This window comes from Mizuhopecten yessoensis, unplaced genomic scaffold (assembly GCF_002113885.1).
Source record: "Mizuhopecten yessoensis strain PY_sf001 unplaced genomic scaffold, ASM211388v2 scaffold7333, whole genome shotgun sequence".
Lineage (NCBI taxonomy): Eukaryota > Metazoa > Mollusca > Bivalvia > Pectinida > Pectinidae > Mizuhopecten > Mizuhopecten yessoensis.
In genome coordinates, this window is record NW_018406995.1 from 338,322 (window position 1) to 366,127 (window position 27,806).

The window sequence follows — 27,806 nt, forward strand, 5'->3', positions numbered from 1 at the left end:
TAATTTTCCCTTTGGGGCCCCGCCCTGGCCCCAGGGGTTGGGGTAGGAATCCCAATTTTACAATTTTGAAGCCTCATCTACCAAGGATGATTCTGACCAAGTTTGAAAAAAATCCATCCACTGGTTCTTGAGAAGAAGTTGAAAATGTAAAAGTTTACGCACGACGGACGACGACGGACAAAAAGCGATTGGAATAGGTCACTTGAGCAAAGCTCAGGTGACCTAAAAACACAATGGTATAAGAACACATTGGCATATCCTCAAAAACAATGGTATAACAACACATTGGCATATCCTCAAACACAATGGTATAACAACACATTGGCATATCCTAAAACACAATGGTATAACAACACATTGGCATATCCTAAAACACAATGGTATAACAACACATTGGCATATCCTAAAACTAAATGGTATAACAACATATTGGCATACCCTAAAACACAATGGTATAACAACACATTGGCATATCCTAAAACACAGCAACATTATGACATATGAGCATGAGCACATTATTATTGAAGTGCCATAGATAAATGCTACCCTAATAATAAACTCCCTTTTCTCCATATTATTATTGTGATCATTTCTACTTTTAGATGTAGAAATTCACCATCTTATCTTAAGCTGCAATCATACAGTTAAAGCATTGAATTAATAAATGTTCTATTTTTGCATGCTTTGTTTGAACAATGATATATAGAGGATCTTTCTTTTTGTCATATTGAATTTTTTAAACAAGTTTAATAAATTCAAGATGACATGGACATGAATGTAAGATTCTATATGCACATGAATATATGTATCACATAACATTCATAATTAAAAAAAGAAAAACTTCAGACACAATTATGCATTAATATCAGCTGAATCAATCATTCTATAAAGTCAAAACTAAGGTACTCCCATCATAGTATTGGCATTCCACGCAGTGCCAAGTAGTTCCAGGTTTTATTTTAAGTACAGTTTTAAATGCAATGAAAATAATCATGACAAAATAAACAGTTCAAATAAATTTAATAGCAAAAATACTAACATTTATCAGAAAAAAATGCAGGTAAATAAAAGTTCTATCTGTATAGGTAGTAGTGTATGATTATGTTCCTAGTCCTGACCAATCGTAGCAACTTTGGGTTTTATTACATGTGTGTATTACCACAATTATGATATGGCCATATGACAGAGTGATATTGATCAGTTATGAGATAAAATGTACTTTGATGATGATATAATTATAATGTGTTACTACAACTATATATAAACTTTTATCTATTTTACAACAAACAGGAAACAAGTAAGTTCAACTTATATCAATCATATTCTAATTGGCCTAGATGTTGGCGTGCAGGGGGTCTTTAAGTGGGAGGAAACCAGAGTACCAGGAGAAAACCCACGTGGTCGGGCAGGTGACCCCATTTGGTGAAAAGCAAGTTCGCCACCCAGCCACTTACTACAACTTACCCATGTAGAATATATTTGGAGCCACCCAGCCACCATATGGAAGTTCCTGTAGGTAGTTAGATGCTTCATGATTGCCTCCAATAAATATAGTAAGCACTGGAGCCACCTTCTCTCCGGAGTAATACCTGGTTTAAATTATAAGGAAATGGTTTAACATTTAAATTCATATCTCATGTTTATGGTCAATGAACTTAATTCACATGATAACATGTTAAACAACAAAAGATTTATGTAAATAAATGAAATTTTCTAAAAAAAAAAATCAAAACGAATTCACATATTCCAACTGTACAAGTATTCCATCTTTGCGTATTGCAGAGTTATCTTCTCTTATGAGCAGGTATTGATTGTTACATCAATTGGTTGTGAGAGTAACATCATCTTTTTTTGAGAAACGACGTAATTTTCTGACACAAACCAATGACGTAGCAATCAATACCTGCTCACAAGAGAAGATAACTCTGCAATACGCAAAGACGGAATATAGGTAATAGGGACGTTGAATATCATTAAATAATAAACTGATATATAGAAACATTGACTTTTTGTAAATGGATAGTTTTCTATAAATTGTCACATGAAATGTATAGAAGAAAAACTGTGTTCAAGTGTAAAATTCATAAATCAAATTTCTAATATGTACTTATTGTTAAATTTGAAATAGTTTTCTCTTTAATTCTAACTCTAAATTATGAAAATATCGTGAGGAGTGTGTGGCGGTCTTGTGTCTACTATTACTTGTAAAATGTGTTCATCCGTTGGTATTTTTGAGGTACTGCCATACACTGTAGGTCACTCTTGTTCCTTACAGACTGGAAATCTCCACATATTAGCAATAGATCCACTTTGAAGTTTTGTTTCTTTTCAATGAATTCTATTGTCTCATAAATCTTGTCCAATTCACCATGACAACAACCTTCTACAGCAATCTTCATCCTAAACATGACGAAAATGAAAGATGTTGGTAATTTACCATAAAGGGAGGTAATCTGTTTATAGTCTCCCCTTGGCATGGTGGCAAAATCACAGGATTTTTTTTTAGTGATCAAAAACAACAAATTGGTAACGCCTCATTAATCACTGCATGGTGACAACTGACAAGATTAAACATATAATGCTCAGTTTGAATCATGTTTACCTCTGAGTTCAGATAATCCCAATCTAGTCCACTGCATTCCCCTTAAATACTGTTTCAGATTTTAATGACAAAGAGTAACCAGAGTTTAAATGTTTGCAGCATATTGGAAAACTTCTACATTGAAAATTCACACAATTTCATAGAGCAAGAATTTCATACTTTAATTTTGACAGCTAGATCTTAACAAGCTGGAATTCTATAATTATAAGTACTCTGGAATAATGTATTTTGTGCACAGCCGCTGACCATCATGATCAGACATATGCATGACATTATAGATCTTGAACTCCTGATGCCAAAAAAAATTTAACTGCATATCTCAGACATAAGGCTTCAACTTTAAGGCAATACCCGCCATCACTTAAAACCAATTCACAAGTAAATATCATATGGAATAATGATAGCATTTACAGGATCAGTGTAAATGTAACCTCAGTCCAATCATATCTTTTCTGCCATAGCAACAATGTTGCATGTGTCCGAAAGCATATCATCTAGTCACAAACACTTCTGTTCGCAGGCGACAAACCAATCATATTTATATCAATGAAATAATAATAACATATACTAATAGAATCCATCCCCGATTCAAATCCAAGGGATAAAATATTGAGCAGGAGACCGGAGGCTTTGCCGAGGGTCTTTTGCTCAATATTTTATCCCAAGGGTCTAAATAACCTTATCCTTAATTCACATCAGGGATGGATTCTATTTCTTACTTATTACCTAAAACCCGTAAAAACAGCTGCTCTTCTAGTAAAGTTGTAAAATGTCTGCACATTTCTCATTTGCATATGAAGCCTGGATGTCAATTGTTAGCGATGTCAATAACCCTGACTGACCCCAAAACGGCATAAAATGACGTCACAAACTATAGCGTGATCCCGAAAGGTCACTATAATTCCCTCCGCCAGTCTGCGCTTGTAAGTGATCTAGACCTGTCACGTGGGTCGGATAGACTTTTCTAGCACCGCCTGAAATGCGGATATCTCGGTCCAGTATGCAAGAATATATGATCCATCTTCATTAGCCAAGTATTCGTTTCGTATACACTCCACAGCGAAGATGGACTTTGGTATGTTCCCGCCTGGGGACAGAAACCATTGCCATCCTCAACAATAAAGCTAAACGTGAGGTATTGCCAAGCAAGGCACGAGGTAAATAAAAGATAGTTGGAAGCAGAAAAAAATATCAAGATCCTGAATGTTGAATTAGGTGTAGCAGACTTATTTTGGTCACTTTTGTCCTCGAGTAGAGGGCACGAAATGAGCAAATCCACAATTCTGCAGGGGCTTCAACATTAGTTGCCTCTTACAATACATGCAGTGAGTAACAGCAGGTGTATTCTTTTTTCGATCCCCCACCTGCAGGAGTGCGGTAGAATGGAAGACTAGTACACTAGAGGTCCTTGGTTCAACTTCTTGTGGAGGCATTAGGAAAATAATGACCTCTAGATCTGTTACATTGTACAGCCATCGATCTAAAACTTTTAAGATGTAGTCAAATAAGAAAAATGTTACTAAGGCATGTTATTTTATAGACACCTTTTGGGACAAATCCTTCTTGTAAATTTGTGATATTTTTGGACTGACGAAAAAAAAGAAAATGATGAAATTTTCGTGAAAACTATTAAATAAAGGTAAGAAATGATTGTTGTCAATTTTTTTCAGTGCAGTGGCTGCAATAAATACAAAAAAACCTGTTCATCTGTGTATGGAAAGCATATGGACATGCTCTAGTAAAAAGGAAAACATTAGTTGAACTGCGCTTCAAACTCAAAACTTTAAAGACATACTCTATAGAGGATGCTATGAGACTATGTCTGTTCAACCAAAACAAGATTAACAGGATATTATTATATATCTTAATAGGTCAAGAACAGACAGCACTTCGACTAACATTTCAGCTATTTGTTTGATATTTGTGTCCTGTTGCTGATTTCATATCTTATCATTCTTCAGCAGTCCTTGTTGTTACAAATGTAGCGGAACTGGACTGGGTCGATCAACGGCGACCAGACAGCTTAATTGATAGAGCATCCGTTTAGAGTTTGGAGGGTCCCGGGTTCGAACACGGTATGGCCGTGCATTTTTCCTCTACTGTTACATTTGGTGCCCAACGAAATGTACCCACATGAGGTGGTATAGGGTCTTGTGTGTCTTCGGGGTCGAAGACTTTGTTAAAGGAGGGAGGAATGTAGCGAAACTGGACTGGGTCGATCATCGGCGACCAGATAGCTTAATTGATAGAGTTTCCGTCTAGAGTTCGGAGGGTCCCGGGTTCAAACCCGGTCTGGCTGTGCATTTTTTCTTCTCCTGTTACACAAATTTACTGAATATCCATTTTTTTTAATACCGAAGCTGACCGAAAAGTCTGTAATCCAGGAATGACATAATGTCCATGTTGGTGATTTGATGTTTGTGTTTCAAGGCACAGGTTTTGTAGGACGTGGAACAGTGATAATGATATTGGCGTTGATGGGAGATATTGGCGTTGATGTAGAAGTAGAAGAAGTAGAAGCTTGATGCTCTACTGCTGAGCTAAAGGGAAATTCCCTACAATGTACATATTTTACACTATTTCCCCCTTTTTTCAAACACCAGCACAGGTTTACTTGACTCAATGTTTCAATGTGTGTGCATATATATATTAATGTTTGCAAGTCTTTAAACCTTTTTATCCATGAAAATATTAAATTTAAAAATAATTTTTAATGAACCATACTGTACGCATAAACGACTTAGCCGGCTGGCACAGCATGCTAACACTAACAGCAACAGAGGCGCCTGCATAATGTGTACATTGAATTCACGTTCATATAAAATGAAATAATCCTATACCAATATTTAGAATTAACACTTTTCTTTTTGCTTACGTGATTTAAATAAAATTGGGATTTATTTTCACATGGGCTTGGAAATAATGAAGAAATATCCTCCTTCGATGAATGTTCAAATTTGCCTGGCTTTATACCGGAAGTATAAACCGACTTTCGGCAATCTGTGTTTGTAGATTTGTAAACTTATACTATATATTTGAAAAGAAAATAACCAATTTTGGTGATTTTTTATCAACATTTTATTAGATTGGTGTAATATATTCAATTAAAAATAGATCAATTACAATAGAGACATGTCGTAAAGTAAAAAAGTCTGAACGACATTCACCACTTCCGGTAAAAGCAAGAAGGAGAAAATGATTCAAACTGCAATGGTAAACAATGAATGTGTCCTTTGTTTACTTTCGTTATATGACCAAATAATTGTTATTTTACCAAATGGGCAAGTTGTCGACGATCATGATTACCAAAGATTAAACTGTCGTCGCTGCCAGGCCTCAGTGTAATCCTAGACCGAAACAACCGAGCTCCGAAACGTTTGCTCCCTTCTACTTCTAGCTACTCCACCCATTGTCAGAGGTTTAACACGTCGAGAACATTTTGACAAGACCATCAACACGTCCTCTCAAGTCAGAAACTAGATTTCATGTTTTCAAGAGTTAATTATATGTTTTCAAGCCATTTTGCACAGCACCTTCTGTAGTCCAGAAGTAAATATTGCACAGCACTAATACAATCTATTACCTATGTCACTCTGTTAGATAACTAGCCGCTTCCTACCAACTCAGCGAGGGAAATTTTCTCTTATGATCATTCAGTAGAGCGTATGGCTATATATATAGCTAGTAAGCCAGAGGCCCTGGGTTTGACTCCCAGAGGCATTGAAAAAATAATGACCTCTGTTACACCTGTATCTGAGTGAAATAAGGTTATCTCAGTAAATAGCTAAGATACTGTAACATAATCCTGGTGGGAATGTTATAGCATTTTAATAATTCAGCCAGAGACTTGAGATAACCCGAACCCGCTCAATTTCATTAAAATCTTCAACTCTCCCGTCCGGAGCCTCATCTAAATATCTAACAACTTCAAACAAATACACATAATGACAAAGCAGTATATTTCCAATGTGGAATGTCAATTTCGAGCATTATTCATATTGATGCTGGAACATTCTGCAAAATGTCACAGATTAATGCAAGATAGATTGGACGAGATAGAAAAACACAGCATTGAGTATCATGTGGGATATCCCCGAGAGAAAATCTGTCTCTTGAACGTCAAAATGTGTCTGGATTGTCCTTTCAGTTGTTATTATCTTCTTATTCTTCGTTGGACACTGAAATACCCCCAAGACTTGTCTACTAGTTCAGCAACATCCAGCAGGGTCAGTAGCTGGATGGGTGCCTGCCCTCTAATATTTATATTACAAAAGATTTGTGAGAAAGAGTGCTTTTAAAATACATGAGATGAAGATAATGCCTTCAATTTTCTTTATCAGGAAGTGGACGACACAGTGGGATGTGTTGAGTGCCTGCTGAGTGGAGAACAGGAGAGATGGATGAGCTCCATCGTGTATGTACAACACTGTTTATTATCATTTAACCAATGAAGCATAAGAAATTAACAATCATGAAGGGAATATATTAGGAGGCGCGGTAGTCTAGTGGTAGGACACCCCCGGGCTCGTGACCTAAGGGCTGCAGGTTCTAGGCACAGCACTGTGTTGTATCCTAAAGCAAGATTCTTCACTCCACTTGTTCCAGTCTACTCAGCTGTAAATGAGTATGTGGTTGGGCAGTGCTAGAATTGTAGAATGCTAGCTGTGAGCGCCGAAATGGCAGCACCGGCTGTATGCTACCTAGGGAGCTGAAAACGATATTGGCTGGTTGCAAAGGCCCTATAACCCAAGGAAATAATTTGGGAACTGCTTTGAGATTTACAAACAAGGTTGTGATAAAGTGGTATATAAGAACCTCATTTTTTTATTGTTATTATTATTAATATCTGTAGACATTAGAAATATCAATATATATATATATATCACTTCTGATGCAGAAAATTGCTGTAGTTTTCCTTGAGAGATTCTTGGATGGATTCAGTTGATATCCTTACTAATAAATATAATAAAAAATAATGGATGTACTCAACACATCAAGAATGGTCTTGTGATCTCCACTTGTGTCTACTTGTCTTCAGGACATATTTCACTGTCATACCTAGCCATAATAGAATATATTAACAAAACATCACAACAAAAATTTGCATTGAAATAATTCATTTTGATGTTTACATTTTCAGATGCTTGAAGAATGGTGTAATTGGGAACAATAAGCAGAAATGTACTGTGATCAATCAAGGTGTCATCCCAAGGTGAAGTTTTGTGAGGAATCCTGGCTGGATACTCAAGAAAAGTCACATTCTGGTTGTTAATATCCACAGAAGCAAGGCACAGGCTAACCCGACCCCCTAAATGCTTATATAGTGTCTCTGTATAAGCATATAGAGGGTGGGGTTAGTCTGTGCCTTGCTCCTGTGTTTATATCTGTCAGATCTAAGTCCCTGTTAACTTAAAAAAATCCTATATTAATTTGTTAGGATCAGCACTCAGTTAAGTTACACTTGCTTGTTAATTGATATTGACTTGATGTGTTTATATCACATAAAAATAAAATAGAATTAGATAATGAAATTCAGAAATTTTGATCATGAACAAGGCGAAAAAGGATTTTGGCTCTTTGCCGAATGAATCAAACCATCGACCACATTGGTATAATTTTAAAGTATTGACGATTAATGTCAGTTTGTGATTATGCAGACTTCTACAGTGGATGATAGATGATGATGCTGAAGTGGGCCTGAGAACAGAGGCGGCCATTGTACTGGGAAGTCTCGCCAAAGGCACGGAGGAAAATATCCAGCATCTAGTGGACTCTGGCTGCGTCACTGTCCTCCTCAAAGGTCACTGCCCCTATTATTTCATCTTTCTTCTGAATAATTATCAGTTCCATGAATGGTGTTACTGGTTTATTTTCTTTGGACAGTTGTAAATGTATTTATTAGTTGTGACTCAGATTGCAAGTAAAACCTACATATTCAACAGGGTCATATGGACAAAGTTTCAGTTTTGTGAAATTTAATGGTAACACTTGATTGACTGAGAAATACATGCAATCCTGTAGATGATATAAAAATATAAAAGATATTTATTGTTGATTCCATGATAAAGTATAGCCACACAAACTTTTTTTTATAAATTTATGTTTATTTGTGCGAAAATCAAAATTTTAACTTGATACTCTATACAAATAGCATATATTTGTAATGAGATTTTACAATGTTATGTTTCAAATAATTGATCATATGTGTAATTATTGGCTTGTTTTCATTTTGACAGGACCATATAACATATTTTTGTAATGTGATTTAACACTGATATGTTTCACATTATCAATCATGTGAATAATTATGAACTGAATGATTTCATTATGACAGGACTGTCAAATAATAACCTGAAGTTTGTAGAGGCTTGCTTAAGATGTCTGCGTACAATATTCCTGTCCAACAACCCACCAGTTCATCATGTGTACCAGGTAACCAAGTATAAGATCTTTAAACAGTTTTATAAATACACATCTAACTATCTATCAACTTTATGGCTAAGATATTCCATTGCATTTCATCAAATTTGATGTACCAGCTTTGGTTTCACATGGTATCTTAACTCATTCACCCCTGAAGACACATTTGAACTCTTCTTATTCAAAGGTTGGAATAGTTCATTATGAAATTTCAGGGGTGAATGAGTTAACTAACAATTCCCCAGCGCCCGGAGCGCACTTCAAACTGATATTTTAGAAACAAATCGTCACTTTCACACACATATCGCACATGGATCGAAAGATCTATTCTTTATGCACTAGGTATATTTCCCGCATATTATAGAGGGCCGGAGTTCTGACGTTAATCGACGACAGACCGATATTAAAAAAGTCGATAAAATGTCAGAATAATTCGGACTAGGCACTGCTCTGTGTTGTATCTTTTAGCAAGATACTTTACTCCGCTTGTTCCAGTCTACTCAGCTGTAAATGAGTACGGTTGGGCAGTGCTAGAATTGTTGAATGCTAGCTGTTAGCGCCGAAATGGAAGCTCCGGCTGTATGCTCCCCAGGGAGTTGAGAAAGATATTGGCTGGTTGCAAAGGCCCTACAACCACGGATAATAATTTGTGAACTGCTTTGAGACGACCTACGAACTAGGTTGTGATAAAGCGGTATATAAGAACCTCAAATTATCATCATTATTAAAATATGAAAATAAAACACTGATCCTTCTACAACATTTCATGCGTATTTAATGCAGGCATGGTCAATCAATCTTTCAAGTCCTCCACCGCTAAACTCTGTCTCAAAAAGGTTGCCATGGAGCCATTAAATGTGTCATAAAACAGGTATTACAGTTTATATTTTGTCACAGTAAGGTTAGCGTGGATGAAGTTGTTTGAGAAACATATTCGTTCAAGGGCTATCAATTAATTATGAAATTTACTGGTCAATCAGGCTATACTAGTAGTTTTCAATATTACTTGTCCATTTGTAAATTCCATTATCCCAATATTTTTCAACATAATGAGCAATATCAAATTTTGATTTAGTCAAGCAGTCTAGCAGCTTTTAAAACCACTAGTCCGGCTGAAGATTTCACTAGTCTAAAACTAACAGGCTACCTTTTATTTTTTATCCCTGCCAGCGGAATGTTTATTGGTATTCCGTCTTTGCGTATTGCAGAGTTATCTTCTCTTATGAGCAGGTATTGATTGTTACGTCACTTGTTTGTGAGAGTAACGTCATCAATTTTTGAGAAACGACGTAATTTTCTCACACCAACCAATGACGTAACAATCAATACCTGCTCACAAGAGAAAATAACTCTGCAATACGCAAAGACGTGAAAAAAAATAAAAAAATGTTACAACCCATTTTACAATAATTTTACAACCATTTTACATTGATGATTTGTGTTGCCTTGTGAATTTGTTGACAGGACGCCACAGTGGTACCGCATCTCATCAACATCATGTCCAAGTCTGTGTGTACACAGGAGTGTATCACCACTATATTTGCCAACTGTTGTCGAGTAAGTTTATAGATACCAAGACTGCCGTAACAGTATCTCATACATCCATATACAAACTGATAAACATTTCAAAAAACCATCATACAACAATATGTTTAGACCAAAAAATGAAGCATCCTGTGCTTTGTAGCAAAACTATATAAATATTAAACTTAATTGAAAGAGTTTATTTATTCCTTTTAAATTCTTTTAACATCTTTTCTCTGTTTTCGTTTCTGTGTAGTGTATAAATGTACCAAAATTTGAAATAAGATTATTTCTTTTGATTTGCTGTTAATTAATTTCCATTTGAAACACATGTATTAACATAATATACTTTTGACATGCATGCATTAATGATTTTACTATATTTGCCTGAAATTATGCATATGTTTTGTGATTTGATTTGCTGTATATGCTACAATATTGTCATACTAAGTCGCATATTTTTCATCATGATGAGAATTAATGTACAGAAAAGATTGCTCGTTATATCAAATTTCAACAATTATATTTGAGAATAAACTCAGGTAGAATAGATTGAATACAAATCACTCATTTGGTATATATGTACCTGATGATGAGTTCTGATGTGTCCCTAATGGCCATACTTTCGATGTTTCAGACAGTGGAACATCAGAACGCACTGTGTAGGAATGGTGCTATACCAGCTATGGCCCCTCTGCTCACTTCCAACGTGTACAAGGTAAGCAATAACATGGAGTTATCAATAGATATGCCAAGTTCAATTCAATTTATTTCCGTAAGTTTTACAACTTATAGGATTTTCAACAAATAATTTCATATAAGTGCAACATATCATTACATATTACTGGCACATTCATCACAAATCAGCAGCAACAACAACATCATCGAAATCATAATTTATCGCTTTCATCATTATCATCATCATCATTATCATCATCATCGTCGTCGTCTTATAACTCATCATCATGAAGTAATCATCTCTTTAAATCAACATCAAATACTACATCCTCATCCTCATCCTCATCTTCATCATCGTCAAAGTACAACAACATGAAATAATTACCATTTTAACATGAATTTCATAAAACTGGTACATTCATCCCAAATCAACGATAATATGAGGTTGTGCTGTATTTCATTCATGGGTATCCTCTGTGGATTAATTATATACTGCTTGTTTAAACCAATGAGAAGTGCTTGTCTTAGATAGTTACTGACATATGCAATCATGCCCAGTAAACCACCTAAGGTGACATTACCCAAATCGGATCATCAAACCATCATTTTTTTAAATCATTGAAAAATCTGAGGAGGAATTATATTCATTTATGGTTGTATCAAAGGAAGAATATCAATGGGTGTTCTTACAAACGAAATTAGCACCCGGGGCTCACTTGAGATATTTATAGAACGCTCTGAAGACACCAATCAGCGTCTCACGTTTTTGCGAATGTCGGGACCCAAAACGGATCAAGGCTTGAACTTTGCAGTATCGTACGCTTCAAATGAGTATTTTTTGTCAGCATATTAACATTTTATGATGACATTTAGAATTTATATGACAAAAAGTATTTCAATTATGTGAATTTATTCCTATTGTCCAAAACAGTGCATAGTCGTCGCACACGCCATTTTTAAAAAACCGTAATCAAAACATTAACATTTAAGTTTGAATTACGTTTTCCTGCGCTATTTGAACTTAAAAACTAATTATCTGTAGACAAAAAATTGGTGCATGGCTATCTATTCTAAGGCTACATCATTGTTATAACTGATTTGTTGACACATTTATTTATTTATAAGTATTTTTGTGAAAAGTGATCCGATTTGGGTACTGATCCGATTTGGGTACTGGTACGATTTGGGTACTGATCCGATTTGGGTACTGACACCTTAGCTTTATTGCAGTGGGTCGGAGCTCCTGGATATATTTTGTAGGGCTGGGAGGATATTACATACTTCAATGATACTTGCATCTGTGTGAGTAATGTCATATGAATGTAGTTAAACTTCATATTCATTAAAACAAATATTTGTAGTGAATTTGTAGAAATTTTTAGGCTTATCCTGAAAATATTTTTCAAAATGTTTAAGTCCCATTACTACGTGATATAGTGGGTTCTCCAGAGAAATTAGATAAGCAATTTATAAATAAGGAAATGTATTCCATCATAGAAAATGTGTTATAAGAAAATATATTTAAAAAAACCAGATTGTATCATGATCATATTAAAGAGGCTTAAGGTATATTGAAGTATACTGTAAAATGCTATAAGTTTATCGTCCCATTTTCTGCCAGTTACCTGATTTTGAGGGGGAAAACAATAATATTTTCACACCAGCATATATATGACTTGTGTTTGTTTTGTACAATGAGGTTAAAGATAAACACAAGTCTGCCCATGCCCGTCATGTCAATGTCTGTGTCCACTGTTATAGGTGTATCTTGTGCATGTAAAATGTGTATCTAGTTATACCTTATTCTGATCACTTGGCTATCTTGATATCCTATGAAGAACACTTGATGCAATTATATGTACATGTACATATGTAGCCTTAAAATATTAATTTTTATTTTCTTAAACAGGTACAGATGCCCACCCTGAAGTGTTTTGCAGTTCTGTGCTATCAAAATGAAGAAGCTGCTAAAGCTACTGCAGCAGGTAAAGGAATCAGACAATTTTATTCTGTTCTGTATATTCCCAGCATGCTGTTTTGTTACACCAAGTAATCATAATGATATATTTTCTTTTTTAATGATTTGGTAATGTACTATAATCATGTCAAATTTAATCTAAAGTAAAAACAAAAATCAAGCAAACTGTGATCAATTTAAATTGGTTTAGTTTAATGTGATGAACAAATTTAAATAATAGTTGTCAATCTATATACTGTATATGTAGATGTGTAACGTATTTATCCTGTAATAAGCCCAGGGAGCCATAACACATAGGCTACATTCGCGGATCCCGGTTGAAACGGAACGTGTGGCGCAGAAATATTCCACGATAAACGAACGCACTTGGACCGTTCTATAAGCAGAGCTAAAACTGCACAGTTTCGGAGAATAAAAAACAATGTATCAAGAATATTATGCCCTTCTTTCATGCGTCCACTTAATTACATAACGTATCTTAAAAACTACATTTGGCTTGACATCGTTTTAGAAAGAAATAACGCAAACTAGCAATAGTCAGCATTTTAGTTTCGGTCAGATACGTCTGGACCCCTCAATCTACACGTGCCAAATTTTCCTGAGGTCAGCCTCGGTCTAGATCTGTGCCTTTCATTTTCTTTACAGGTTCAACCGGATACGTGAATGTACACATAATATCTCACTCTAAGTAGACTGATAGGCTTATAACAGGAAAATGAGATAGTATTTGATAGCATTCTACCAGGCATGGGTTAGTTGCCAGATACGGTAAACAGAACATCAATACAATTTAGAATACTGAACGTTTTTATTAGATTTTTCTTGTTTTCTAATAAGTGTATATGTTGTAGCGGGTATTGTTCGATTGTCCTGGAGTTCCAACTCAGAATGGTGTGAGTTTGTGAACAATTTCGTCTGGGCTGGTCGCCAGTTCGTGTTTGACCGACAGGCCGTTTTTATAGAAACAACTTCATATTACTAAAAATTGGTGATTCAATAATTTCTGATATATTTCATATTAATACCTCTATGATTTTATATAAGGCTGTATATTTCTACTTCATTATATGTATGCACTGTTTACATTTTAGTCCATCTTTCTTGTGTATATTGCACTTTAATATTAAATACTGAATTAAAATATATATATGATCAAGATTGATCCCACTTTCCCTAGCCTCCTACAATGGTGAATCCATATCATCCTTGCTGGTCAAGCTTCTGACCCGTGACAAGACGTCCGAAATGCAGATGGCTGCAGCCAAGTGTTTGACCTATCTGTGTCGAGGGGGAGCTATAACACCACAGAACCCTATCATCATGTTAAAGGTTTGTACTTTTCCAGATGTTAACCCTTTCACCCCTAGGTAACTTTGGTAGACTCTACCATACATTGATTTGGATGAGTCCATTATGGTCTACAGTGGTGAAAGGGTTAAATGAATTTTTACTCCTGATGTTAAAGTTTAGAAATTTCAAATCAGCAGTCTTATGTTTTATGGCAGATTAGTGGTATACAGGGGCCTGTTCATTTATGCGGAACAACTGGTTTGACCGTTTATAAATGAAACAATTTCAGGTATAAATCCTGGCTGACCTGCAAATGTTTATGCATGCCTTGCAAGGCTTTGTCAAGGCTCGCCTGAAAGCAGCATCAGATTACTAGGTCCGGGCTTATTTAATAAATAAACAACGTTAACAGTGGTCCGACCGGTCTGACCGTTTAAACGAAAACGGCCCAGGTTTATATAACACAACCAGCAAAATGTTTATGTGTGATGTTTCGATAAGCATGATATGTATTCTTGTCACCTTTAATTTATTAGTCAAACATTCGGCAAACATCAGACATATGTATCATGCTAGTCAAAATGTCACACATATTTTTTTTATAAATAACTCACTGATTGTTCTAAATTAACCTGTGTTCCATCAATACTTATAAACATGGAGAAAATGTTTAGAATTATGGCAGATCCACTTTTCTAGTCTTCAAAATTGTGGATTTATATAGTCTCTGTATCTTTTCAGTAGTAAAAGACATTTTTGCTGTTTCAATATTTCTTGCGACTCTTTTAGATTCTTATTGCTCTGGTTTAGGCTTGAAACACTTTCCAGCGATTATGTACAAACCTGGCCGAGTTATATCTCACGCGTGTCTCTGTTTTTCTAATACAGACTATGCCTACCCTGATTCGTATGTGTAAGAAAGATCGGACATTGGAGGAGAATGTGGAGGGGGCAGAGACTCTGGCCTTCCTTATTGAGGGCGACGCCCAACTCCAACTGGTGGCATCGGTTTCAGATCACATAATCAAGACGCTGGCCGAATACATTCGGTACACTGATGTCCAACAAATTAATACACGTGCCATGCACAAGAAGGTATTTTGAAGTTGTCTGTAGTATGAAATTTCCATTCATGATTGTAAGGATTGAAAATATATATATTTAAAGCTTACTAAATGGTATGTTACATACCTAATACATGTTTAATGCAGAATTTATGATAAGGTCATATATTATAATCCTTCTCTGTCCCTCCATTCATGTGTTTGTCAGGTTCCTGAAGTTTTTGTATTTAGGTCAGTTAAGGGCCGAGCGTTGCAGCAAGGGTTACGAAAACTTCACATACTTGTGCTTTTCTATGAGTACAACATGTTGCACATTATTTGTGTAACTTTGACATCTGTGACCTGGCTTACATCCTGGTGGCTGGCAGTCTGATTTGAAACTCTGTTGTAATGGACAATTTATTTGATTTTTATATGGTGAACATTTACGACAAGTGTGAATACCTATTATTTCAGGCCCAAGATACCAACTGGAGCAACGAATTAAAACAAGCCGCTTTCAAGGCCTTTGCCTCATTAGGGGCCAATGATGAGGAAATCAGGAAAAAGGTAATATATATATTTTCATTAACTGTTAATGGAAATCCAAATGTTTAAAAAGTACCTGTGATGTCATTTTTGTTTCACTTGCAATTGTGATTACTTTGTCTATCATTTGTATGGGTGTTGTTACCGGCTCTGTCGTCAACATATACATATGTGTGTGCCTATAAAGTATCTTTGAATTATTTTCCATCAACTTGCCAATCGCTAGGGTATACTTTCTACCAAAGTCCCTTGGTCATGTTCGAGACACTCAGTCATGTTTATGATGCCACCCTTTTACTACCAGTTCAAACAGTATAAGTACACAGAATAATCTCTGCTCTATATATTTTTAACCAGGACTGATATATATATGTGCAGTAATTTGTATGACAGGTTCTTGGGAGAGAATCGGATGTTCTGCTATACAGCACTAAGATGTATTCAAATATAGGGAACATTTATAAACTATAACATATCATTGAGACATTGAAATTGAGGAAATGCTTTATTGTCATAAGATATATATGCAATAATGTCAATTTGTCCTGTAGATAATTGAGACAGAGAACCTGATGGACCACATTATAGTGGGCGTGAGTAGCGAGGACATGAAGGTGAAGGGTGCAGCCATCCGTTGTCTACACAGCATGTCGCGGTCAGTCCAGCAGCTTCGTACAACCTTCCAGGACCACTCAGTGTGGAAACCCCTCATGTCGGTACGTCTGTTTGTCTTCTTGATTTTCACCTTTTAGTGTGGCAGCCTCATATCTATCTTTCTATCTACCGAGCGGGATACAGGTCGATGGATACACCAAATTTCACATTACATTTTTTTTTATAAAAACCAGAAAATTTAACTCTGAGTCAGAAATCTTCCCTAACTTATACTTTTTTGAGATTATTGAACGCTTCATCTAATACATGTACTGCATTTCATACCGAGGAATGATTGTTTTATTTTTATGGGAAAAGAAACTCAGATAGTTGTAAAAGTTGATAACCTGATCTGGTGTAAATAATATCTACAGTGTTGCTTACTTATCCTTGTGTCTGTGTAGGAGCAGTCTATATATAGCTTCTTTTGTTCATGGATTGTATGACAGTAAAAGCCTGTTTGTGTCTGTAGATCATGCAGCACTGCCCGGAACACCTGGTGGGTGTGGCCTCCTCAACAATGTGTAACCTTCTGCTCGAGTTCTCACCTGGCAAGGAAGTAAGTTTATATCATCTATAGTTATAATTATCATTCCAAATCCTCTACACACTCAGATAGAATTTCTTTTTTCTCATCTTTTACAGATTAGTTTCTCGTTTTAGTTGCAAAAGATTTCTCTGTCAACACTAGTTATTGAGTTTAGAAAAAACTACATACTCAGGTACGATGCATATCATGTCAGAACAAAAAAACCACCAAGATAATCCCAAAGTTTCAACAAAACCATACTTCAAACTCGAAATTGATAAAATTAGGGTAAAATATGAAAAAGGAAAGATTTACATTGAAACCATTGAAAAGGTACAAGGAGAATAAGACCAGGTGTTCCAGAAGGGTAGGCATCTTTTGCTTCACCGATGACATCCATTTGCCATAGAAATCTGCGTCAAATCCAAGTAGTGTCACATCCTCACATCAAGAACTTGGGTTGTGAAAATAGAACCGCAAGGCCTGAACATATAATTAAAAACATCAACCTTCATATCATATCAAGAAATAACATTTTTCCCTGCAAGTTCCTGATAGTGACCAAACAAATTGCTATCTATGCCAGCTATACCATCTATAATGTGATGTCATCTGCTCTGAAATGTGACATCAGTCTATTGTTTTTGTTGTGCACCAATACAACTATAACAGTAGATGATATAGATTTTCTCATACATTAAATTTGACAGACAAATTCCACATTGTAACCCTCGTGAGATTTATCTGGCTCACCCTGGGGTGGGATATATAAGCATGTGCTGTAGTGTCCCATTAAACACAATGAGGTATCTACTGTTGGATGTAGTATTTTAATAATGTGTTAGTGTTAGAAAAGAAATAAAACTCTTAACAGCTGGGACTGAGAAATATGAATCTTGAGGGATGAGATTAATAGAATCTTCCACTACCTTGAGGGTGTGACAGAGAAATCTTGAACCCCGAGGGGTGATGTTATTTGGTTGTCTTATCTGAGGCTTTGTTGAGGGTAAGACAACCTAAAAAATTACCCCAAGGGTTGGCGATTTCTCTGTTTCACCCTTAAGGTAGGGGATGATTATCTTTCTCCCATTCTATGATTACAGTCACAATTAACTCCACCAACTGTTGTCTGCCACACTTGTAAACCTAAACACATGTGGGGTATGTATCTCGTCATTCACTTTTGATGACGCCAATTACCAGTAACACATTTTATGATGTCACAATTGAACACGTGAAATAAATCAGCACGAGACTATCTCCCCCTAGGGGGTGGCAAGCTGATCTTTTCCGGCTTAAACGGGAGACATACGTGTGGAGGGTGAGAGATTTTTTTTTTTGTGAAGACAGGCAAACCTCATCTGATATTACAAGTAGTCATCTATTCTCTCCCCAAACTCTGAACACTCATGCCATCCAGCATCCACATGGATACAAGTATTTGGGTAGAAATGTTTCTCTCATATTGAAAAAGAATATAAGAGAAGAAATGTTGATAGACACATCCACACAAACACCAATAATATAACCAAACTTAATAACATATAACTATGGTTTATTTTGTATATAAAATGTTGTGAGTTCCTTTTATCCCTCAACCCTTAAAGGATATATATTATAGATGTGTTTCTGACTGAACTGATCTGAAGTATATAATAGATGCGTTTCTGACTGAACTGATCTGATATTTCAGTCCATACTAGAGTCTGGAGCTATTGACATCCTAGTGGGACTTACTTCCCGAGTGGAGCCGGAGCTACGCCTCAACGGAATCTGGGGACTCATGGTAAACACACTGTCATAATGTCATTATAGAGTTATCATGTAAACCATAGTGTAGCTTATACATTGAGAATCAAGTAAAAAGCAAGTAAATATTCTTTAGTAAAGGACTGATGTACAGTAGCATTAGTGTTTGTTGTAATCTTGAAGAGTCTTAGACTGGTGTCTAAATTTGTAGAAATCTGTTGTTGTCATCTCGAAAGACAGATTTTTTTTTGTAAATGAAAGATACATATGTTCCATATGAAACACCTATGAGTAATAAATAAAATCTATTACCTGTAACTAAGGGAGATCAGGTTATCTCAGTCGAGGGCTAGGATTCTGTGACATAATCCCAGCCGAGGTTGGGATGTTATAGAATCTTAGCCCTAGACTGAGATAGTTAACCCAATCTCACCCAGTTGCAGGTAAAAATAAGAAATCCTGCAATTTTTTTAGCTCGAAAAAATATTCAATTTTGCTTAAGTCTATAAGTATCCCGTCTGGGGCCTCAAATAAAAATGCTGTATTCACTACTAAAGCTACGTTTGAATGCTTCCACGTAAAAATGTAGTCCGTCCTTGCATAGTTTGTTTATATGTTATCTAGAGATTTTGCTACATTTAGTGTTGTCATTGCCCTGTTCTGCTAAAATTGTGGTTATGAGGTGAGAGAAAAAGAGTCAATCATTATGTAGGTACGTGTATGTGAGACATAGATATTCTACCCTTAGGTGCAGAACTTGAAGTCAGAACCTCGACAGAGCTTTTGTTCTGACCCTAATTCTACATCCTTGTCTCCACTACTGTCTAAATCTTTAGAAAACTCTGAGGTCTCAGACAGTTGAACATTTTGTTTTATATCCGTCAAATTTAATTTGTTACGCATACTATTCCGTCTTTTCGTATTGCAGAGTTATCGTCTCTTGTGAGCAGATATTGATTGTTACGTCATTGGTTTGTGTGAGAAAATTAAGTCGTTTTCTCAAAAATTGATGACATTACTCTCACAAACAAATGACGTAACAATCAATACCTGCTCCCAAGAGCAGATAACTCTGCAATACGAAAAGACGGAATAAGAAGCTACGTCAAGAGACAAAATTTCAAATAGCCTGAAATGTTTTATGACACATTGACTTACACTGACTTACACTGATAGCTGCCATGTGGGTTTAAATAAATTATTGACATCTTTTCCTAGGCCCCTATCATGTATCTGGTTCAACCGTTTTGTCTGTTTTCAGATTTATATTTTGGGATATAAATATGGTGGACCTGCAAATATTTATACAGGCCTTGCAAGACTTTGTCAAGGCTTGCCTGAAAGCAGCATCAGATTACCAGGTCCAACCTTATTGCATAAACAAACAACGCTGGGACAATTGGTTGGATTGTGATAAACGAAAGCGGCCCTGGTCATTCTTTTAGCCACCTTATGTTATCAATAGTTATATATTGGATTTTGTATCTTTATATAAACAGAACATGGCGTTCCAAGCTGAACACAAGGTGAAGACACAGATCATTGAGACGGTGGGAATAGAACAGTTGTTCAGGCTTCTGTCGGACCAAGATCCCAACATTCTAATGAAGACGCTGGGACTCATACGCAACCTCCTCTCAAATAAACCAGTAAGTTGGACAACATGGAGCACATATCTGATTTTTTAAAAAAAGCTTCAGAATTCCACAGCTTATTTCACAAAGCATGCAGAATTATCCGGCAGTAGAACGTCTGATCTTGATTCGTCCATATAGAAACCAAGGGATCAAAAACACGTTTAGCCCACAAACAGTTAAAGTTCAAAAGAACAGATAACCAGACAACATCAAATGAGAAGTCCCAGAAATTTTAATCCAATTTGCATATTTCGGCTCACTAGGTGGTCCATCAGCAGGTTTTCTTTCGACTTTTGATTACTCTCATGGCTGGACTAGTGAATTGTCTATAGGAATTCATTAACTGGGGTACACAGAACTTCATTGAACATACTACTAGTGGGCTTTTAATCTCATTAAGTCCCCCAAAAGAAGGGGAATTATTGGTTTTACTACGTTTCATATATTCTTCTTCTTCTTCCACCATAAAACTTTGTCCGACACATTTCTCAGAAATTATTGGACGGAAATTAATTAAACTTTACACAAGTGTTCATCAGGGTAAGGGTGTGTGCAAATGACCTTTCAACTTCCGATAGGTCAACCAATTCAAGATGGCCACCAAGGCCTCTGATTGGTCGAAATTAGATATTGGTTGATTTTGCTGAAATTTTGTATGTAGGTGTATTTTTGCATCTTTGTGACTATGGGGGCAGTTTGGGGGACTTCTGTAATGGTCCCCAATTACATTTAGTACTTGTTCTTCCTTGCATTAGACAGTTTGGGTGTAGATATATACACTAATAGAGCCCAGAAAGAATACTGAATGTTTATACTTGCAGCATATAGACAGTTTAATGAGTGTGTACGGTAACCAGATCATGCAGGCAGCCGTCTTTATACTGGAAGGGGATCACACTGCAGATATCAAAGAACAGGTAAGTTGTTTGCAAAAACTAAGTTACTTTTAATTCATATTCTGGCCAAGATGACCATTCTATGAATAGTATTACTTGTATTTTATATTATAACATTTGAAAAACAAATCTATCAATCTTTCTGTTTAGGTCAGGACAAGCTTATTATATGAATCCTAGAGTAGTGTTAATTATATTAACATATTATGAATTATATTAACATATTATAAACAAGTATTTAGTGGCTCTTATAATACAGGTGTACACCTTGTTTAATATAAATTGTAAAGTAATTTATTTAATGAAAGTGTTAGAGCAAATATATTATGATATTTAGACGTCATCATTGTTCCATGCCACCCCATAGCAACTCTCAAACCCCCATTATGATATCAGGCAGCTGAGGGCCCATATAGGTCTAGGGTTGATATGGGCAAACATAATGGAAATTACCATATTAATGATAACGTTTTTATCATATAGTTAATAACTTGTCAAAGGTTTTAAGCATTGTCAGAATGCGCAACAATACAGGAAAAAGAGTGTGAGTGTAGATTATATATTAGGTGTGACTGGTAGTATCACATAAAATGGCCCATCTTAATTACTGATAGTAAATGATTAAGTTGTATTTGACAGAGAATAATATGGTGACGTTATAATTTCATATTAAATATTATATTGAAAAGTTCATCTGTATTTTCCAGACCCTGTGCATTCTAACAAATGTTGCTGACGGTGACCAAGCCAGGGACTACATCATTGGGAATGAGGATGTCCTTAAGAAACTTACTACATACATGGTAAATAAACTCAGAAAAGGCAACAAAAAGTATACAAGATCCAGATATCTCCAAAACTCATCGCTAATGTTTATTAACAGAATTGATATGTTTATGTTAGACAGAGATTTTAAATTGGTATCTCTATAGTACCTTTGGGAAAAAATATGATGTGCTGACACAAAACCAGAAATGAACTGCAAATTCATGACTCATAGCTATAGCTTGATTTTTTTCTAATTAGGTGGACCATTTTGTCTGTCAGTCCTTCATGTAAGATATTATTAAATACAAATGTGGGTAGTCTTATATTGTGCTCCACTGCAATTTCATAAATTTGCTGATCTGCATGATAAGATCAGGTGGTTTCTATAGGAGAAATAAATTAAATAACTTTTTGCTGATCTGCATAATAAGATCAGGTGGTTTCTCCAGGAGAAAGAAATTACATACCTTTTGTATGGTATGTTAATCAATCAGCTATATGATGTGTAATTATGATTTTAGCGCTTCCATTTTTTGTGACCTTTTATTTCTTCACAAAACCTTATTTTATTTCTAGGTCCATACCAATGTGAAACTCCAAATAGCAGCAACCACATGTATATCTAACCTTGTGTGGAATGAAGAGGAAGGTAGGTGTGGGGGTACATACGTAAAATGTTAAATATTTTCTTCTCAAACCAATATCCTCTTAATTAGTGCAATTCATATTAATATATTGTTAATTTCATTAAGAAATCTTATTTTGAATAATATTCTTTAATGTTATGAGAAATTGAGTGTTTCCTTCCAGGTTAGTTAACCCCTTCACCACTGTAGACCATAATGTACTCATCCAGATCAATGCATGGTAGAGTCTAGTGAAGTTACATAGGGGTGCAAGGGTTAAGATACAGTGGAACAGTTCATTGTATTATTTTGGAACCATATATGTTTGTCTGTTATTTTTCCAGTTAAGGGTGATTTTTTATTTTGAAAAAATCATGATCGATTGTTTTTTCAGAAATACCAGAATCTATTTCTTTTTGCTATGTATTTTTTTTTCTCTTTTGCTTTTGACTCATTCACCCCTGAAATTTATAATGAACTATTCCAACCTTTAAATTGGAAGAGTTCAAATGTGTCTCCAGGGTTTGATGAGTTAAAGGTTGTTATGTTCTTTTATTACAGTGCATACAGATTTATTGTCCAATTCAGACAGTGTATCGAGTAAGTAGCCAGACAAATGTTTTTTGTGACCTGAAACACTGGAACTCAATCATGTTATATATATCCTGTGATCTAACAGTGATCTACTTCATACGAATACATGGCCTCTGTGTACGTAGCTGCTGTTGTGTATATTTCAGGTGCCTACAAACGTCAACAGAAGCTCCGAGATCTTGGTGTTCTGAAATTATTACAACAACTCCTCAACACACCTGACGCAACACTTTTTGAAAAGTATGTATCACTGAAACATCAACTTCGAGATAAAAAGAAGATTCATTTTTACTGAAGTAAATATGTATTACATTAACGTTAAAGTAGATGGGAATGATACCTTCACTTTTAAATTTATTTATTTTCCAATATTTTTCAAATTGAATTTAACAATTATTGCCCTGGCTGCTTATGTGTACCATCCAATCATCCTAGGTCCTCCAGAGTTTATGCTCACTTACATGCTCTGCACAGATTGCAACCACTGGAGTAGCAAGGAGGTCATCCAATTGAACCAGAGTTGTACATTTATAAAAGAGAAATTGACTTACTGACCTTACTATAGTCTGAGGCTGTTTTTTGGCAAGACAGGCAAAGATATTCAAAGCCTGCATTATCCTTTTATGTGTCCTTGAAAAGGGTTTTTGTTAATCTATTTTGAGAAGTTCTGTTTGCATTAGACCTTTGATTTATAAGTGACTGGCGTAGACTTTTACACTGACCAATGACAGAGTACTTGTTTTCATTTAACTCATTCACCCCTGAAGACTCATTTGAACTCTTCCAAATTAGAGGTTGGAATAGTTCATTATTAAGTTCCAGGGGTGAATGAGTAAATAAAACCTTGGTATAGCGTCCCTCATTTTCATTTACTACCAAGCTTGCTTCATAATTCTAATTTTCTCTTTATATATAGTGGCAATAAAAGGTTTTATTAGCTCGTCCGGCGTACGGCATCAATATTTTACTTTAAACAACTTCTTCTTAATAACCATAAGGCCTAGCATGTTGACATCTGGTCAGAAGCATGCTAGGATCAAGGGCTACCAAGTTTGTTAAAGTGAACGACCTTGACTTATATTCAAGGATGCATGGGTCAAATTTGTTTAAAATCTAAAGGACTTCTTCTGAATAACCATGAGGCCCAAAATGTTGATATTTGGCCAGTAGCATGCTTGGATGAAGGGCTATCAAGCTTCTTCATTTGAATGACCTTGACCCACTTTCAATGTCACATTTGGTCAAATATGTATAAACATTTAAATGACCTAATTTCAATATACAAAAGAATAGTGTGTTGCTATTTTGATATCTGGTCAGAAGCATGCTAGGATCAAGGGCTACCAAGTTTGTTAAAGTGAACGACCTTGACTTATATTCAAGGTCGCATGGGTCAAATTTGTTTAAAATCTTAAGGATTTTTTTCTGAATAACCATGAGGTCCAAAATGTTGATATTTGGCCAGTAGCATGCTTGGATGAAGGGCTATCAAGCTTCTTCATTTGAATGACCTTGACCCACTTTCAATGTCATGTTTGGTCAAATATGTATAAAAATTTAAATGACCTAATTTCAATATATAAAAGGATAGTGTGGTGCTATTTTGCAATTTGCATCCCAAGATGGAGGGCTTTAAAATATGTTCAACATAATGACCTTGTTCAACTTTCAAGGTGACAGGGTGAAATGTTTTTAAATCTTTTAACATGTCTTTTGAATGACTTCTAATCATAAATACTGATATATTGCCTGTAGCTTTATTTTAGATCACTTTTAAGGTTGCAAGTGTGATATTTATACCAGGTGAGCGATGCAGGCCCATTATGCCTCTTGTTGTATTCACACTGATTCGACTGACCAGAATTCAAGTAAAAATATCCATGCCTGAACAGAATATTCTTAGCAAATAAGAACTTATTACTTTGTCTTTTTAATTTCAGAGTTAAAACAACGCTACACCAGTTCACATGACTAGGGCTCAGCGTGTATGAGGAGGTCTACATCTGAGTACCGGAGTTATTACAATTAAATACAACAGTGACAAATGTAGTGTTAATTCACTAAAAGTGTCAATAAGTATGATAACAGAAATTGTACTACACTTTGCTAGACATAAGCTTGGAATTACATTGTACATTTTGAAAGAATAGCTTTATAAAAGAAGTGCTAATTTAAATTTATGTGTACAAATTGCTACTGGAAAATGTGATCTTCAGATAAAATCTGTAATCTGTAAATTTTTATATTAGAATTCTGTGGATGTTTTTAACGACCTGCCAAATTGACACGGTATGCTTTCTGTTGTCACTGTGGTTTATTAACACTAACTATCTGTATAACTGTACATTTTACATTTATGAAGTACTACTACATATCTTTGTACTAAGACCACAGCTGTTAAATCGGCTTAATTAAGAAATTTTGTTGTGACTTTAAATTGTACAAAATCAAGTGTTTCATCAATAATAAATGATTTTAACAAGCTAATTGATTAAATGAATTACTTTCAGAAAAAACAGTTATAGACCTTAAATATATTTATATATATAGAAGGTGAAAGTTGAATTTTTTTTTTCAATACACAAGTCATAGATTTAAACACAAGATTGTACATATAAAAGTTTGATTGTACATTGTAATAATATTTTATTTATTTTTCCCAATTTAGCCCCTGATGGGAGAATGTATTTGATTTTTAGGAAGGCTGTGCCATTCCCCTAGAATCTTTTAAAACCTTGCTTCTAATACAAACGTAAAAACATTTCCATACTAACAAGTGCTACATGATTATTATTCATGATTTTCCAATTATTTTATATTGTTATCTGTAAAATGATGGTCCGGTCTATTGTATTGACCTTTGTTAGGTACATATACTAACGAAGAAAACGTTATTGATAATTTGAGCTTACTTAGAACAAAGTACCTGAGCGTTTTTGCCAGGGCGCAGTGCTTGTTTGTCAAGTTTTAACAACATGATGCAATGTAGCTTGTTGCTGCAAGGAAGGGCTATCAAGTTTGTTCAAATAAATTATCTTAACCCACTTTTCAGTCACAGGAATCATAATTGTTAAAAATTGCTTTTTTTTTCTAGTTACATTTGTATCTAACCAGTGGCTAAGAGTAATAATACATTTATTTGACCTATAGATGTAAAGGGTTAGGACTTGAGGCAGTCAAATTTGTTGAAATGTAGGACTTTGATAATCATTCAAGTTGCAGAGATCAAATGCTTTAAAATCTGCAAATCAGATTTTTTTTCAATTTATCCTTTTTAATACTTTGAGAACTCCATTTGGTATTTGGTGTGTAGTTATACTGAGATGATTGGCCTAAAAACTTTTCAAATAAAGAATCTTGCTTGACCAACTTATAGGTCACAGGTTGAATGTGTTGAAAACTACATGATTTGTATATTCTTCTCAGAAATAATGATTTTGATATTTGCACTGTAGCTTGCAAATTTGCAAATACATCACCTGGTCATGATTCAAGCTCACAGGGATAAGAAAATATCATATTTGTATACAAAAATGTTAATAAAAAAAGATGAAATAAGAAAGATTGTATACAATTCTAATGGAATAAATACCAAATAATATCAATTCTGTATATTTAAAATTACTGTTAACAGAATCAGTGAGTTTTCATGGCAAGATTATTTTCTTGATATGACAGTCACAATATTTTATATATTGTGGGGGAAAAGTCATTGGATGGTTTTGAAACTTCGGTACGTTGTGTCAAAAAATGAGTAGTTATACGTACATAATCCAATCTAATGGATCTTATTGAAGATATTCATTGTGTACCTGTTTCTGGTACCTAAATGTACAAATTGTACCTTGTTGTTCATAGTTTCCACAAATCCTAAAGATCAGCCCCCTTTGACGTTTGTAAGCAACGTTATCTTGCTTTGTGTTATGAACTATAAAACGACAAAATCAAATATGAAGGGTAACAGTATCATCTTGTTCGGATACTTTTCAAAATCCCATCTTGACGAGTTTAAGGTTGTTACCAGGTATGACCTTCCATACATGGATATAGGATGAATCAAATTTAAAACTGTTTGTGCAAAGATTATAAGTTCAGACTTGAATGTTGGCTTACTCCAAGTGAAAAAACTTTTGAATATTTCAATATTATGATTATTTGGCTTTATAGTTAGTTTAACTTGGGCCTGGATATCACGAAACTGTCTTTACTTTGTTATTTTTTTGTGTTGTCTTATATATTGATCCTGAATAAAATATTCTAAATGTGAAA

General features: G+C 35.1%; 2 protein-coding genes across 2 annotated transcripts in view; one reads left to right on the forward strand and one right to left on the reverse strand.

Annotated features, from left to right (window-relative positions):
• The window catches only part of LOC110453481 (lariat debranching enzyme-like), a 12,757-nt gene extending 7,182 nt beyond the window's left edge, over nt 1-5,575 (reverse strand). Inside the window, exons 1-3 of the mRNA XM_021502434.1 lie at nt 5,478-5,575; nt 2,203-2,400; nt 1,465-1,589 (exon numbers count right to left, since the gene is read on the reverse strand). Coding sequence (XP_021358109.1) covers nt 1,465-1,589; nt 2,203-2,399 — 322 coding nt within the window. The 5' untranslated portion in view covers nt 2,400; nt 5,478-5,575. The remainder of the gene's footprint in view (nt 1-1,464; nt 1,590-2,202; nt 2,401-5,477) is intronic.
• A 171-nt stretch (nt 5,576-5,746) lies between these two features.
• On the forward strand, nt 5,747-27,806 carry LOC110453482 (armadillo repeat-containing protein 8-like). Its single transcript, XM_021502435.1, has 20 exons — nt 5,747-5,815; nt 6,943-7,016; nt 7,743-7,814; nt 8,260-8,402; nt 8,937-9,034; nt 10,487-10,579; nt 11,184-11,264; nt 13,134-13,209; nt 14,380-14,531; nt 15,381-15,587; nt 16,013-16,105; nt 16,636-16,800; nt 17,211-17,297; nt 18,961-19,053; nt 20,516-20,665; nt 21,475-21,570; nt 22,257-22,352; nt 22,894-22,966; nt 23,684-23,777; nt 25,478-27,806. The coding sequence occupies exons 1-20, from the start codon at nt 5,798-5,800 to the stop codon at nt 25,506-25,508; spliced, it is 1,992 nt and encodes a 663-aa protein (XP_021358110.1). The 5' UTR covers nt 5,747-5,797; the 3' UTR covers nt 25,509-27,806.